This window comes from Coturnix japonica, chromosome 38 (assembly GCF_054131305.1).
Source record: "Coturnix japonica strain WE chromosome 38, WE-NBRP24, whole genome shotgun sequence".
Lineage (NCBI taxonomy): Eukaryota > Metazoa > Chordata > Aves > Galliformes > Phasianidae > Coturnix > Coturnix japonica.
The window spans coordinates 4,827,442-4,842,035 of NC_140700.1; the positions used below are offsets into that span (position 1 = coordinate 4,827,442).

A 14,594-nucleotide genomic window follows, 5' to 3' on the forward strand; every position below is an offset into this window, starting at 1 on the left:
CTATCCCAGGGAGGAACTGCTGATCGTTGGGCTCTAACGCTCAGATCGTTCCGTTCTCTTGATAAAGTGTGACCGGGGTCGGGGGGGGAAGCACACAGACATCGACTATTTCACCTTGATGAGTTTCAATACAGCTATGAAAGCCTAAGGGTTGATTCTCGTACAGTACAAGGGGTGCCGGCTGCAAAGAACAAAATATACGGGTTCACTTCAGGCACAATTGTCTGTCTTTGTAAGTTGAAATCAGTCGAAGGGTTTTGAAGCTGCAGTGTTCGAACAAAGGAAATCGAGTTTAGAAGCTGCAGTGTTCGAAGCAGCAGCAGATTTGTGCATTGTTTTAAATATATTTAAATGACCACACTGATGGCACGCCTCGGCCTTATGGGATTCTGCACTGCAGCCATTCCACAACGCTGCAAAATAAAGAGGCTTTTCATTGAGCTCTAACGCAACTTCGCTGGCTAAAGGAGTCAAATTAAAGGAAACAGGAAAACAAAGTCACATCCAGCCATCGGCTCAAAGCTCTCAATGTTCAGAGAGATTTTCTATCAACCCGGACTCAGTCCACCCCTCCTATGGTCCTCAGTGAGCTTTCCACATCCACTTCGAAGGAAAGACGTAACGCAACTGAGTACTAAGGCATAGTAAAATACCTTGGCCAAGGTAACAAAGAAAGCAAAGGTCAATGTAGTGCAGAATTCCATAAGGTCTACCAGAGCTGTCTATAATGTTTACTCACATAGGCAATGTAGATTTGCAGTTACCAGTTGCGTTAAATGCACCATTCAAAACAAGCTTCTAAAATGTGATACTATAAGGCGCCACCTTAAAGTTCTCCAGAATGCAACTGTGCATAATTTTAAAATGGTTTCATAAATTTATTTTAAACATAACATGAGAAGGTGTTAAAACTGGTGTAATAGCTTCTGAAAATCGGGAAGGGATGAATAGGGAGATATTCAGTACCCTTCATCAGCCCCCACCACTGTCGTCCCTCAGGCATTGGCTTTGTTGATCAGTCTATAACACCAGCTTGACGGATCTTTCTCTCTGCACCAAATCCCTGCAAGGAAAAAAAGCAAATCTTTTAGGTCTGGCATTGGGCTTTAAAGCAGGATTCTTTTGATTTTATCACGTACAACATCAACACGTGGCTAATTCACCGTACTTGGCTTCAGAGCCAGAGCAAATAACAGAACATGTGGGTTGCTCTTCTGAAACTACAGCACACAGCAGCTCCCCAAACACCTGAGTAAAGCAGTATCATCTCACGCAGCAGGAGATACTACATCACGAGGGAGTAAAGTTGACATATTTCAAACAGTTTTGTCGTACCTTTGAGTTATCCGGTCCCCTGGGCTGACGAAGAACTGTTAGACGAGGAGCATTGGCATCATCCAGATTAATGTTCTTTAAACGATTAACAAGTCTATCTGGACGAGGAGCAGCAACAGCCTTAGCGCCTTCACTGTAAGAAAGTCAACCACAAAGAATCCTGATGACTTCCCAGCTACCAAATTCAGTCACTTTCCCTATTAAGGCATCGACACAGCCTGCTTTGGTTGAAGGCAGACCTTCTGGATGACACTATGTCTGCCTCAAAGCAGAAGTAATACTTCAACCATTGGATGCTGAAACAGCAGCATATTGTTTTTTAATATATATATTTTTTTTGTGTGTATTTTAATATATTTGGAAGCAAAAGATGCTTACTTGAGGCCCTACAAGTGCTGGTACATCTCAAATGGGAGGCCCTCACTGAAGCCAACCACAAGAGCTGCAGTTGTAGAAACAGCTAGCTCAGTTTAAAAGCAGTATGTGCTCCATTACAGATGCAGTCTGCCAGATAAAGCCAGTAATGTGAAATCCTCACCAGACACGCCACACGTTACAGGCACTGCATTTCCCTGTGCGCTGGTTCAGAATTACTGAGAACTCCACTTCATCCCCAGCTTGTAGTTCCACACCGTCCTGTACTTCTTTGACATGGAAGAAGAGCTTTTTGCTGTCACCCACTTCATAGTTAATGAAACCAAACTGAAAACCAAAACATTACACGGTTACTTACTCCCTCTTAACCCAAGCAGATACAATTATACAGTCCTTATATTACAAATACAACTTCAATACAACATTTACTCACCTGGTCTTTCACACATTCCACAGTGGCTCTGCGGAATGGTGTGATGTTGACAGCCATTGTCTGCCCATTCTGACCAAGAACACACAGCTGGAACTTTACTGTCTCTCCCTTCTGCAGACAGTCACCTTTGTTTGCCATCCCAACAATTCCAAATGGATAGAATTCTCCTTTCATTTCACCTAGAGAAGAAAACATGCAAGACAAGATTAAGCCTTTTTGTTCTTGAGGGTATTTAGAATTTATATCTGGTATTTACTTCTATTGTCTACTGTCAATACGATCCTCATCACCTCTAATAACGTGCAGTTTATTGCATTTCTGTGCTTCCTGTGCGCCTGTGAAGAGCACTTACAGATTTACCCCAGATGAACAACTGTTTATTACACTTATTAAAGCAAGGATGAGGTAAAAGCACCAGATCTTACCATCCTCCATGACTTCAATCATGCCCTGGTATTCAGTCTGTGTTGGATCTACACTCCGCAAAGGACGAATTACTTTACCAGAGTAAACAGTTGGATCAGCTTCTTCAGTGATACCATTCACTGCAAAGAGAGACAGTGCAAGAATCAGGAAGTTCTTGCCATACTTTTTCCTTTAAAAAGGACCGACCAATTTGTGTTCACCAGGAGGCTACAGTTTGCACTGCAACACACATTATGACAGTACATATAGAGCTGTTCCAGTTCTAGGGGACTAACTCAGAAACACACCGCAAAAGCTTTTCTAATCACCACCAAACTGTTCCACTGCAGAAGTAAAAGGATACCAGTTCCTTGTGAAATCAGAGGCCACAGAACTTGAGAAAGCACACTGAAGGATCTTGCTTCTCTACCACTGTATTTCCCACCCACTTCATTAATCTGCATTTCGCATCCCCAAAATCCTTACTATACACATCCACAGTTCCTATTGCAATTTTTCTTCTCTAAGGAACAGCAGAACTAGTAGAATTACTAGTGGCAAAACCATCCGAATTAGGTTTTTTCTTCTATCCCTCCAACTAAAGAGTAGAGACAAAGGTAAAGGAAGAGTCGCTACTGTGAAATTACCAGGTACAGTCTTACCTGCATGTGTTTTGTTCACCTTTTCTGCACTAACTTTGTTTCCTTTGCCTTTCGACAAGCTGTATTCAACTGTGTCTCCAAGTTCCAGGCTATCAATATCACCACAGTACTCACTACAGAAGAGAATTACATACAAATTTCTTTCAGTTTCATGACAACATTAATGCTCATCCAACATTTACATATGATACATTTAATTCAGAGGCAGAGATCACAGAGAACACTGACTAACAGAAAAGCCTGAACCAGTTCAGCAGAGGTCATAAATGGAAGTTCAGACACCAAAGCAAGTAAATGTGTGAAGTATCAAACACTCATTCCTACAAAGGCAACTGTCACTCACCTGTAGTGGAAGAAGATCTCCTTATCATGATTGGCTGTTTCAATAAACCCAAAGTTATCTTTCAGGGCTGCCACATATCCCAGAAGTCTCTTGGAACTGTAATTGCGTCCCAGCATTCTGACAGAAACTGCTGTTTGCAGACCAGTTCTCTTCACTTCACAGACGCTGAACTCAACCTGTTAAAGAGGTATGTTACTAATACTATAGACAGAAAAAAGCACAACCACCAAGAGCAACAAACAACCCAAACGACTTATTTCAAAGCTTCAATGCTTTGTAACCAACATCCAGGTTCAGCTGCAAAGGCATCTTCTACCAAAAACATCTGCCACTTGCTGACATTTCAGACATTCAGAGAGTGGCAGAATCACAGCTGCAACACCTCAAAAGGTAAGTCAGCATCTAGCACCCTGCTTCTACCCATCAAATAGATTATCTCTTACCTTTATGACTTACCTTTGCACTATATATTACCTAGCTTGGCTTGCCCACATCATTTTTTTAGTAATAATCAGCATTCATAGCACAGCACCTGAATACTAACAGTTTTTAGGCTGCTATTCCAGATCTCTCAACTCTTTCCCCTCCATTATCTCTAGTTATTTTGCTCCTAAGTGGATGATCTCAATCTTCAACACCCATCTTGATGTCTTTATGTTAACCTCTCTCCTCTTAAGCATTCACATCTTTAAAAAACCAAAAAGTATTTCCCAATGGTACACTTAGTTATATTGCCTTATCTCCTATCTGGGGGTTAGCAGATCCTTCCACATCCTTGGCCTGGTAAGGAATGGTCAGTTTTACTCCACAGTCATCATAAACAATTATTCCATCTTCAGCTTCCTAAAAAAAATAATAAAAAATAAAAATGACATCAGGATTCAGCAATTGGTGTCTTATTTGCATGCAAACAAACTTAGTATATACAATTCAAGCACTGAACATTTACTTGTTCTGCAACAACTGCAAAGTATCTGGTAAAAACACAGACCAATAAACTCTAAGATGATCAAAAGACACAAGCTTTAAATGGCAAACTGTAGCTTTCACCAGACAGTGCTATTACTTTTTCTCTAACAATACTATTTCCATTAATTATTTACTGAAATAAGTAGGAGGAGCAATCTTCCCATTAAGCTCTTGGAAGTTATCCTCAACAGAAACATCACCAACAGTGTTTTTGTTATATTGTTTTGCTTAAGTTAGCCATCACTAAATATTGTAATTAGCAATCCAATATATTTATATCCATTATTATATCCATTATATCCATTTATTATTTATTTATTTATTTATATATTTTATATATATATATATTTATTTATATCCATTATTTATATCCATTATATCCATTATATCCATATATCCAATATATATATTTATATCCAATAAATCCAATTTTTATATCCAATAAACATATTTATTGGATATATTTATATCCAATAAATCCAAATTTATACGAGACACAAAGTGCTTCAGAATGTAGACTTTAAAGCAGTGGTCTCTGCAAAGCCAGAAACGCAATATATTACTCGTGTACTACCTTCTCTTTGCCTTTATTTGGGCTAGTGGCTTTGGCTGGAGTGGCTTCTTTGTCTATAGTGCCCACAAAACGGTGATCCGATTGGGTGTGGAAAGAAACTGTGCCTTTTGGAAGTTTTTTAATCCTTATAGCATGATTTCTTTGGGCAGACAGCATATCCTGGAAAATAAGATCAATGTGATTTTAGATAAACTGCATATAAATGCTTCTGTGAAATCCTGGTTTTCAAAGAAATTGGACCACTCACAGGAACCACAGTGAACTCTACTTCATCAGAAATATGGAGTTGGTTTCCGTCCATAATTTCACTGAAGTGAAAGAACATGCGAGCATCCCTGTCAACACACTTAATGAAGCCAAAGCCATCTCTCATCGCTGCAATCACACCCTGTAAATAGAAGGACAATTACAGTTTTACTATGTTGACATTTGTCTGTAAAAAGACAACGATGAACACAAACCTCAAATTCTAAAAACAAACTACTCAATAAACTTCTTTACAAACTGTAGTGCAAATGGTTACAGGCAACCTAAAATGCAAGCAAACCCTATTTAACTAGTTTTTTTCTACTTTCTCCCTGATTCATAAGTAGTAAGAAGTGAAAAAGATGAATTTAAGTCACAAAAGGACAACAGATAGCCAAAGAACTGAAAGTTACTGCTATAAACACACACACAGGTTAGGTCTTCTAGCACTTTTACCAGAACAAAAGATGTTCTTTCATAATGATAAGCACAACTATCTCAGTCACTGTGACCCATTAAGAGCTTCTCTGCACATCACAGAATTCAGCTCTTTATCACCCTTCTGTCTGATCCTCAGGCAGAGATTGTACAAAGAACACAGAAGATCAAGATTCAAAAGCTGTATTTAGTACCTCCTCTGATTCTTAAGACTTTCCATTGCCTGAACCAGAGCAGCATCAGGTTCTACCAGTTTTGCTAAGGAAAATGAGCTTTTAATTTGTTCATGGCTGCATGACTGCTCTTCCTGCTATAACCAAAGAGCAATCCACTCCAAGGCAACAGACACTGGCAATTTTTACACTGTTACAGATACTCACCATTTCCCTAGTTTCATTAGTAAACTGGAAAGTATTGGGGAGAACCTCAATATTGGTGGCTCGTTCCAGTTTGTCACGTCTGTCTGTCGAAATATTGAATCGAACGTGGTCACTTTCCAGCAAAGTCACCTTGGATTTTGTATCTTTGTCTCCAAATGGAAGTTCTTTAGGAATCACAAAATCAACTTTGATGCGGCCAGGTAATGGATCATTCTAGAAGACAGAAAAACGCAACAGAAAAAGTTAGTACACCTACAAGTCTCAGCACACAAAGCTTTATTGAGCCCCTATTTAGGTTAGGAAGGCATCATGTTTGAGTGACCACTTCTAGATCACACTGTCACGACTAGAATTTAACTTACTTATCAGATGAACCAAACTGACAACATAACTAAAAATTTATGTTGAGAATTAAGCTCATAACCACATTTGCCACGCTTCTGAGAGGCCTTACTGCTGTGTATTACCCTATTTCCTGGTCCTTTAAATTTTAGTGGAAAAAACCCTGCTTGCTGTGACTGCTGTCAACGGTTGGTACAAGTTAAGCAGTCCAAAATTACTCTGCAGTGATCTCTAATGTGATACTTAACAGCAGACTACCACAGACAAAGGGGAACATTTGTACTATGACTGGAAATCAATGCAGCATTTCCCTTAAATTTAATACTGAAACACACCTGGTTTTTGCTGGGTACTTTTGGAATTACTTTGGTTACAGTTCCTTCAAAGTGTTCTATGCTGATATCTTCAAAAATGACAGTTCCTTGTGGCAGCAGTCTTACATCTGTTGCAACTTCTTTACCCTAAAAGCACAAAGTCAGTCAAATGTCCCTAAAGAAGTGACAAAACAATAAGATCACTTTCCTATGAACCCTGCCCCCCCACCCTCCCCTTTTTTTAAGGTGAATCTGAATAAACAGGCAGCTGTCCAGGATCTTGTCTTCAGTTTTAACTGGAGTTCATCTTACATTTCTGTCTTTGATTGTAAACTCCACATCATCACCAGGCTGTAAGGCTTCTAGGTCACCTTTAAATTCACTATAGTGAAAGAATATCTCCTTCACGACATCACCCCTCTCAATAAATCCAAAGGCTTCCTAAGAACAGAAGAAAGTGTTCAGTAGATTGCCCAATGTCTCAGTGTATTATTAAGAAAACATTTTACACATTCTAACAGTAAGACAACACCGCTTCAGTACAGCAAACTTGAGTGCATTCAGCTCATACTATAGCAAATACATTACAGGAAACAATCCCACCTATCCTGTTTTCAAGGAGTGTGTGTACTCAAGATTAGCTGTTTAAACTGCTTGACCTGGTTTACATTCACACATCCAAAATGTTAATAGTTCTTAATGCACTGAATTTACTATTTAGAGAACTTGACAGCAAAGAATTTCATCTTTTAATATTTTGAAGCTGAAACATCACTTACTTTCATGGCACAGACAACTCCTTGACAACGGGCTTGCTTCTTTTTTAATAGCATAATGTTACGAGCACTTACAGCACCAGTACTAAAGGGAAAAAAAGAACAAAGCTGAAATGTCTGAAAACCAGAGGCAATATTAAGATTATACTTCATGTTATTTCAGTTCTTGGAAAAGGCACAAAGTGCTGCCCGACCACTGAAAGAGAAACATGATATCAACTTACTGTTTATTCGTATCAATTACAAAGTTTATTTTATCTCCTGTTTCCAGCTGAATATTTCCTTCAACATCTTCTGGAGTGTAAGTCAGGTAAAATACTTCCTGTAAATTAACATTGTCTAATATTAATCCACTCGTCAATTCAAAGGATGATTAGCATATTTTTGTTTAGAAGCAACAACTGCTTTTATATAAATGGATTCAGTGAGAAAACGGAAAATGATCAAACATGGCATGCAAAAACATTCTTTCTTCCATTGGGCTGCTTTTGAGCCTGTAAAAAGCAACTGAATTGAGAGGTTTGTAGGTGGCCATCTTGAAATGCCAATTCCTGAACTTTAAGGATATGTGAACATTACACAATCCAGCTTTGTTCAGTTTAAAATCAGAAAAACAACTATTTGGCTGTACACTGAGTTCCCCATAGATACAGGTGGGCAAACAAGCTGTAAAATTAACATCTGTTTGTAGCAATTGCCTCAATATGCTTTTCTATTTTTCTTTCAATATGCCTTGCTAAGAACTACAGCTTTTAGGAGTGTCAGTTGTCCACACTGAAGTGCACATTTTCTTCTTGTTTTTTGCTCATAGACCACAATTGCAGATCAGTCAAGAGTTCAAATAAAATACATAAGCTTTACCCCGTTACGTTCGTAGCATACACTCCCTGTTGGACTCTGACCCGGGGCAGCTGGAGATTTACTCTCTAAATTGTGAGGAACAGCGCACACAACCTACCAGCCAAAACAAAAAAGACAAAATCCATTGCTTGTCATTTCAGGAGAAGCAGCGTAGAAAACAAAACCAATCTCAGCATTCTCAGTATCCTCTACTGTACACCTGGGGATTAACTTCTAGTTTAAACCACCAGGGAATGTCATGCTGTAACATTTCAATCTTACAGAGCATGTTGCCATGAAGAGTTGTTTAGGGCAAAGAGCTCACACTGAAACTCTGAATTTCTACTAGAATAATAAATAAAGATTTCAGTGGAACTGAGTTCTGTATGTAGTTAGCATGCATGTTCAATGGATCTGTTCATCCTAAAGTAAAAGATGACAGTGGAATGCATAGAAAACAGACATCATAGCCACTGACTTGTCCATTTATTCGTTCTTCAGGTAATGCTTCTGGTTTGATCTTCACCAATTTAACAGCAATGGGTTTTCCAGTTCGGCGATCAGAAGACACTTCAAATTCAACATCATCTACAAAACAATCAAACACAATAATGACGTCACAGACTGCAATTTTTAAACATTACTAATTGGTTTGTTCTGATAGTTCACTGCTCATACCTAAACTCAACAAAGGAGAACTTCTTTTCCCTAGCAAGGTGGCACCATTTGCAGTTAGTTCTGGAACTGCTCCATTCTAACAGCTTGCCCTGCTGTACTTCCCCCACCCTCCCCTGTGCTAACCTCACTCTGAAGGAGCTCAGATTATGTAAAACTGCTACTGAACAGTCTATAAACTGCATTAGTACAAACTACTAGCAGCACCTCTACTCTGTGAGACAAACATCTTCAAACTAATTCTCAAAAAACTCAAATAGTAAGTACATGAGACATGGCACTTCCAGCCTAAATGCTTGTTTCCACCTTCACACTGTACACCTTTTCCACAATGCCCACATTTGCATTAACCATGCTGAAGTAATAAAAACCTCTCATCAGAAGTGGCAGACCATGCATTCTATTGTCATTTTAGCTCATTAATAGCAACAGAATGCATCTGATCATGCCACAAGATACAATGATTTTCTATGGAAAGCAAGAGATTTGTCTTCATTTGGTAAAAAAAAACTCCAACAGCTGCGTGTTACCTCCTACTTTCAGCTCCTGTAAGTTGCCATTATATTGTGAGCAGTGGAAGAACAGTCTAGCCTGCCGTTCTGAGCACTGAATGAACCCATATGAAGTCAACAGTTTCTCTATAACGCCAGTCTCACGCAGCGCTGCCGAAGTACCATTGGGGTACCCGTTGTGTCCATTGTTGTGGAGAAGGTTTGGATCAAAGCTCATCTATTCAAAAGAAAACAGCAGAAAATAAACCAAGAGCAAGCCATAAACATAACATCACAACAGACACAAAGAGCTTATGGGAGTTATTGTAGTAAGTAAATTCTAAATGTTTGTTGTTGTATTTTTTTTAAATAGAATATAGAAATGGGAAGTTGCCTAGCCCTTAGAAAATGATCCTTACAGCTCAGACTGGCATCACACATTGCACATTAGCGCCTGTCACCATCACATACAAACCCTCATCTTTGGAAGGAGGCAGTCCCTAGGACAATCAAAGAAAGGAAGAGGCCCGTGTGGGAAGGCAACAGCTGACATGTTTGATTTTAAGCCATCTTAGAGTTCAAAACAGTTTTTGAAATTAAACCAGCCCTGCAGGTAAAACAACTGGGGGAAGGGAATGAGATGTACTATTAAACTCATCTGCTGAATAACAGGCTGATGGTTTTGCCTATTACGAAAGCTCTCATCAGTGCTACAAATGCTTTTTGTGAGTCATGGGCAAAATCAACTCTTCACATCTCCAGTGTAAGCTAAGCACACAAACACACACAAGTAACAGCTTACTAACAAATCTACCTCAAACCAAGTTCAGAATGGCCAAGCTCAAGGTTAGAAAACAACACTACTAACTCCTGCTCAAACCACTACTGCTCATTATTGCTGACCACAGATCAGCTAAAGCTGGACAGCTTAAGTTCAAGGAGGGATACGCTTCCCAGGATGGCACTAACATCTGCTGTAGAAAGAAAGATAGGAAATGATAGAATCAGCAGGCTTTCTAGATGCTTGCCATGTTGCTACAGCTGTTCAAACAAATCGAGTGCAACAAAAAACTACATATAAATCAACTGGAAATAAAAAACAACTTCGCAAAGTGCTACATACAGAAAAATGGAAGTACTGTCATAGAAGTGTTCTCTAAGAAACACCCAGCAGAACAGTTCTTTACAAACCTTCTAGGAATAGCCTACAACGCATTAATGCACAAACAAGACTTGCTCAGACCTGAAATGTAATGACTGAGTACTGAACCACAACCAGCTGTGGTGTTGACTATTAGCAGTTTACTCACAGCAGCTGACCCATCAATTAACAAAAGCTATTATCTCCAATGCTTGGGGAAAAAAACCAAAACAACAAACTGTATTAAAGATTTAAAGCAAACTAAACAGACATTGCAAACCAATGAAAACAGTGTAAGCTTTGGAAGGAAAAAGGGATTGCAATCACAACACTGCTACTAGAATAGAGACACAAATGAGAGGCACTCTAGGGTTATAAAACAAGCATTGTTAAACAGATCTGTAACACAGGTACCACTAATTCAATCAAACCAACACATTTCTCATTAAACACAGCCTCCTGTTGTTTGCTATTAAGTTTGGAAGAATATATAACTATAGAGCATGTGTACGAACCTCGCAGTGATATTCAAATATTGCACTTTCAGTAGTATTAGCCGATTCTTCTGCTTCAGTACGAAGTTTCAAAGGATGAAGACTGCTATTGACACAGAGAGAGAAAAGGAGAAAGATAGAAAGAAAAAAAGAGAGAGAGAGAGAGCACACTAATAAAGAATACAAGCGCTGCTGCCCTGGGCAGTTTCAATACAGCACTGGAGAAAACAAAGACTACTAGCAGCGTTGGGACGTGCTCTTCTGAAGCTGTTGAGTAGGCACAAACTTCTGGTTTCAGATCAAGCCTTGTGTCTTCAGTGTAGGTTTCCTCTTCTTTGGTCTTGAGTTGTTGTTACGATGCGGTATATTCTTTTCCTGATCTGAACTTGAAGCAGCAGTTTCAGGTGGTAAATTCTGTTCTGTTTCACTTCATACTGGAGAGAGAGAAAAAAGAAACAAGTGCACTAAAGTACAATGTTAACACAAGTCAGACACCAGCCCTACGTGTTCCTATGAACGGGTGCAAATCCCCTACCTTGATACCACAGGTTTGATTCAGTTTATGTTCAATAAATCCCATGGATTTATTTTGTATTCCCATTTTCAGTTCTGGTTTCCCAAGAAACTCTACCTCCACGCAGTGATACACCACTTCTAATTTTAAATGCTTCAGATGCAGTTACACATTCCAGGAAAGGTCCCAGTTTGTACCAACTAGAACAGCAACTTCATTTGGATGCAAGCTGATTTCCCCAGTGTCATGAACCACTCGCTACTTCTCAGCTCTCAGTTTCCTTCAGTGAACTCTGAAGATGGAACTGTGTACTTGGATAAAGGAAAAGACAAACTTATGTGACTACAAAGACACCCTAACACTTATTGCAGAGAGAAGGCCAACTGTAGTCAGTCAATACAGGGAACAGTTCTGAAGCCCCAGAGCATACAAAGGATGTATGCAAACTCAACACCTGTTCTTCACAGAAGTATTTCAAAGGCATCTTTCTCCACTGAAAACATCTTCCCCATCACTCTCAGAACAACTCTGGGCTGAATAAATCCTGCCATATTGTTACAAATACACTAAAACTAAACGAGGGCAGAAATCTATGACCCAGTACAAACCAGCACAGGCTTGCAGTGAAGAACTCAACTGTAAAACACTGAAATAAGGCAATGCAAAAATAGAAGACTCAGCACTGTTCTCACATATCTCCCTCTTAATATTTCAGCAACCTTTATCACAGTCTATTCCAGGATAAGATAAACACCCCTCAACCAAGCTTAATGGAAATGAAGCAGGCACACGGTGCTGCACAGGAACTGCACAGACCTGGCATTGTTAATATCTGCACTTCTCCCTTATCTATTCAGACCATTATCATCACAACTCTTCCAACACTACAACTTACATCACGTTTTGTATCTTTCAGGGCATGGAATGTATGACATTATGTATAAAGACTAAAATACTTCAGTCTGCTCAAAGATAACTAAAGGAACTTTTGTAACTGCATAAAGCATCAGCTCATCAGCTTGCTCCCTAAAAGCAGGTTGGACTCAATAACAAATGTTTACTATATTTATGTCATTATAAAAAAGAAGAGGGGGAAAAAAAAAAGCAGGGATATCAATGCTGCAGAAGTTAAGTAAAAATTAGTGCGTGTATACCTCAAATTCTTTACTTTTTAATGCAGCTACTATAAATACTTCACATGGTAAACACGCTGAGCAGGTGCCCAGCCCCCACGTCACACCGGGTTCTGCATTTGTGTATCTACAGCAGAAATGGTTTGTGCAAGGACGAGGAGGAGGCAGGGCCGGAGATGGGCTGCTCTTAAAGCTCTTCCATTGTGGGTTCTGCTAAACAACATGTCACACAGAGCTGCTCACAGCTTGAAATGCACACATGGACTCACAGCAAAGGCTGCCAGCTGACAGACACTGCTTTGCTTCCCATTTACTCCACAAACACAGGCTTGCATCCCCAGTAACACACATCCCACAGACCTAAAGCTCAGGCTAATGCTCTTTTATACGCAGCCAAACCTAACGAAAACAAAACATTGTGTTTTTAGTGTGTGCACAGCTATCGGGGATCGCTGGGAAGTCAACGTCGCCATCTGAGAGGACAAGTGAGGAGCCGTGTGCTGCCTCCTGAACAATGCACGGCAGCACTGACACGGCTTGGAGATTAAAAAGAACTAGAAGAATAAACTTAGGGCCGTTTTTGTGCATTTTAACAACAACCCTGAAAAGAGACAAAATAAGCAGAGCAGTAAAGGCAGAGGGAGCGTTATTGGAAGGACTGGGAGCTGTGTGTGTTGTAAGGCCGAGGCCCACAGCGCCGTGAAGCTCCGGGAGCGGCCGCTGTGCGCCCCGAGCTGCCCAAGATGGAGGATGGAGGCCGAGGGGCGGCGCCGACAGCGGGGGCTGCCACGGCCACAGCGTGACGGAGCGGGGCAGAGCCGGGCCCGGCCGCCTCCAGGGCGGGCAGCGAAGGGAAGGAGGCAGGAGGGGAGGAGGGAGGAGGTTGTGGAGGAGGGGCCAGGCCGCCCGCACACAAAGGGGGGCGATGGCGGCCGCTCCCCCGCACACAAAGGGACGGAGCCCGGCTCTGCAGCGGGCGGGGCCTGGCGCACAGCACGCCGGGAGCCGCGCTCCGCCGGCCCGTCCCCGCAGCCCCCGCGGCCTGTCGGGACCCGTCGGGCCCCGCAGTCCGACCCGGCACCGCCCCCGGCCGGGCCGAGGCCCCCGACCCGCCGCTCCCGTCAGGCCCCGCCCCGCTGCCCGCCGGGACCCGGCCCACACGGCGGGGCGGCTGCTGCCCGCGGGACGCCGGGAAACGTAGTGCGCCATGGGCCGCGCCATGGGCCGGCCCGAGCCCGGCGGAGCTTCAACCCGGCAGCCACAGGCCGCGGCCCGGCCCGGCCCCAGCCCCACATCCCCACACGCAGCGCTGCCGGGGGGAGGCCCCGCGCGGCTTCGCCCCACCGACAGCGCCGCGACGGGCCGCGGCCGGGCCGACAGATCGAGGGCTCCCCCCGGCTCTGAGGCCGCTCCCCTCGGGCTCCGTGTCCCTTAAGCCCCGCGGGCACCGAACCCCGCAGCGCCGGGCGCCCCCGGCCGGGCGGACTCACCCCAACAGCTCAGCGCCCCCGCTCCAGCGCCGCCATGAGCAGCACGGCACCGCACGTAGGAACTAATCCCGGCCTCTCGCGAGATCGCGGGGCGGGGCCGCGCCTGCGCCCTCACGGCCACCGGCGGCAGCACGGTGCGCATGCGCAAAAGCCAACGGCACCGCCATAGCGCGGGATCCACGTGGGACGGGGCGACGGGACAGCATTGATACAATACAGAATAC

General features: G+C 42.4%; 1 protein-coding gene across 5 annotated transcripts; it reads right to left on the reverse strand.

Moving 5' to 3' along the window:
* Nucleotides 1-854: 854 nt before the first annotated feature.
* On the reverse strand, nt 855-14,431 carry CSDE1 (cold shock domain containing E1). Of its 5 annotated transcripts, none has more exons than XM_085527214.1 (21): nt 13,150-14,431; nt 11,865-12,058; nt 11,255-11,667; nt 9,638-9,836; nt 8,911-9,020; nt 8,454-8,546; nt 7,817-7,914; nt 7,596-7,677; nt 7,129-7,257; nt 6,838-6,963; nt 6,161-6,373; nt 5,344-5,484; nt 5,097-5,255; nt 4,289-4,396; nt 3,554-3,729; nt 3,211-3,323; nt 2,569-2,688; nt 2,144-2,322; nt 1,874-2,037; nt 1,336-1,468; nt 855-1,063 (listed from the first exon to the last, which is right to left on the reverse strand). In XM_085527214.1, exons 4-21 carry the CDS (start codon nt 9,834-9,836, stop codon nt 1,016-1,018), a joined length of 2,391 nt encoding a protein of 796 aa, XP_085383340.1. In that variant the 5' UTR covers nt 11,255-11,667; nt 11,865-12,058; nt 13,150-14,431; the 3' UTR covers nt 855-1,015. The 5 variants fall into 5 exon arrangements, with proteins under 5 accessions (XP_085383340.1, XP_085383339.1, XP_015740666.1 ...); XM_085527213.1 differs by having other exon boundaries at nt 12,902-14,431; XM_015885180.2 differs by lacking the exon at nt 11,865-12,058 and having other exon boundaries at nt 14,371-14,431.
* Between the last annotated feature and the right edge of the window lie 163 nt (nt 14,432-14,594).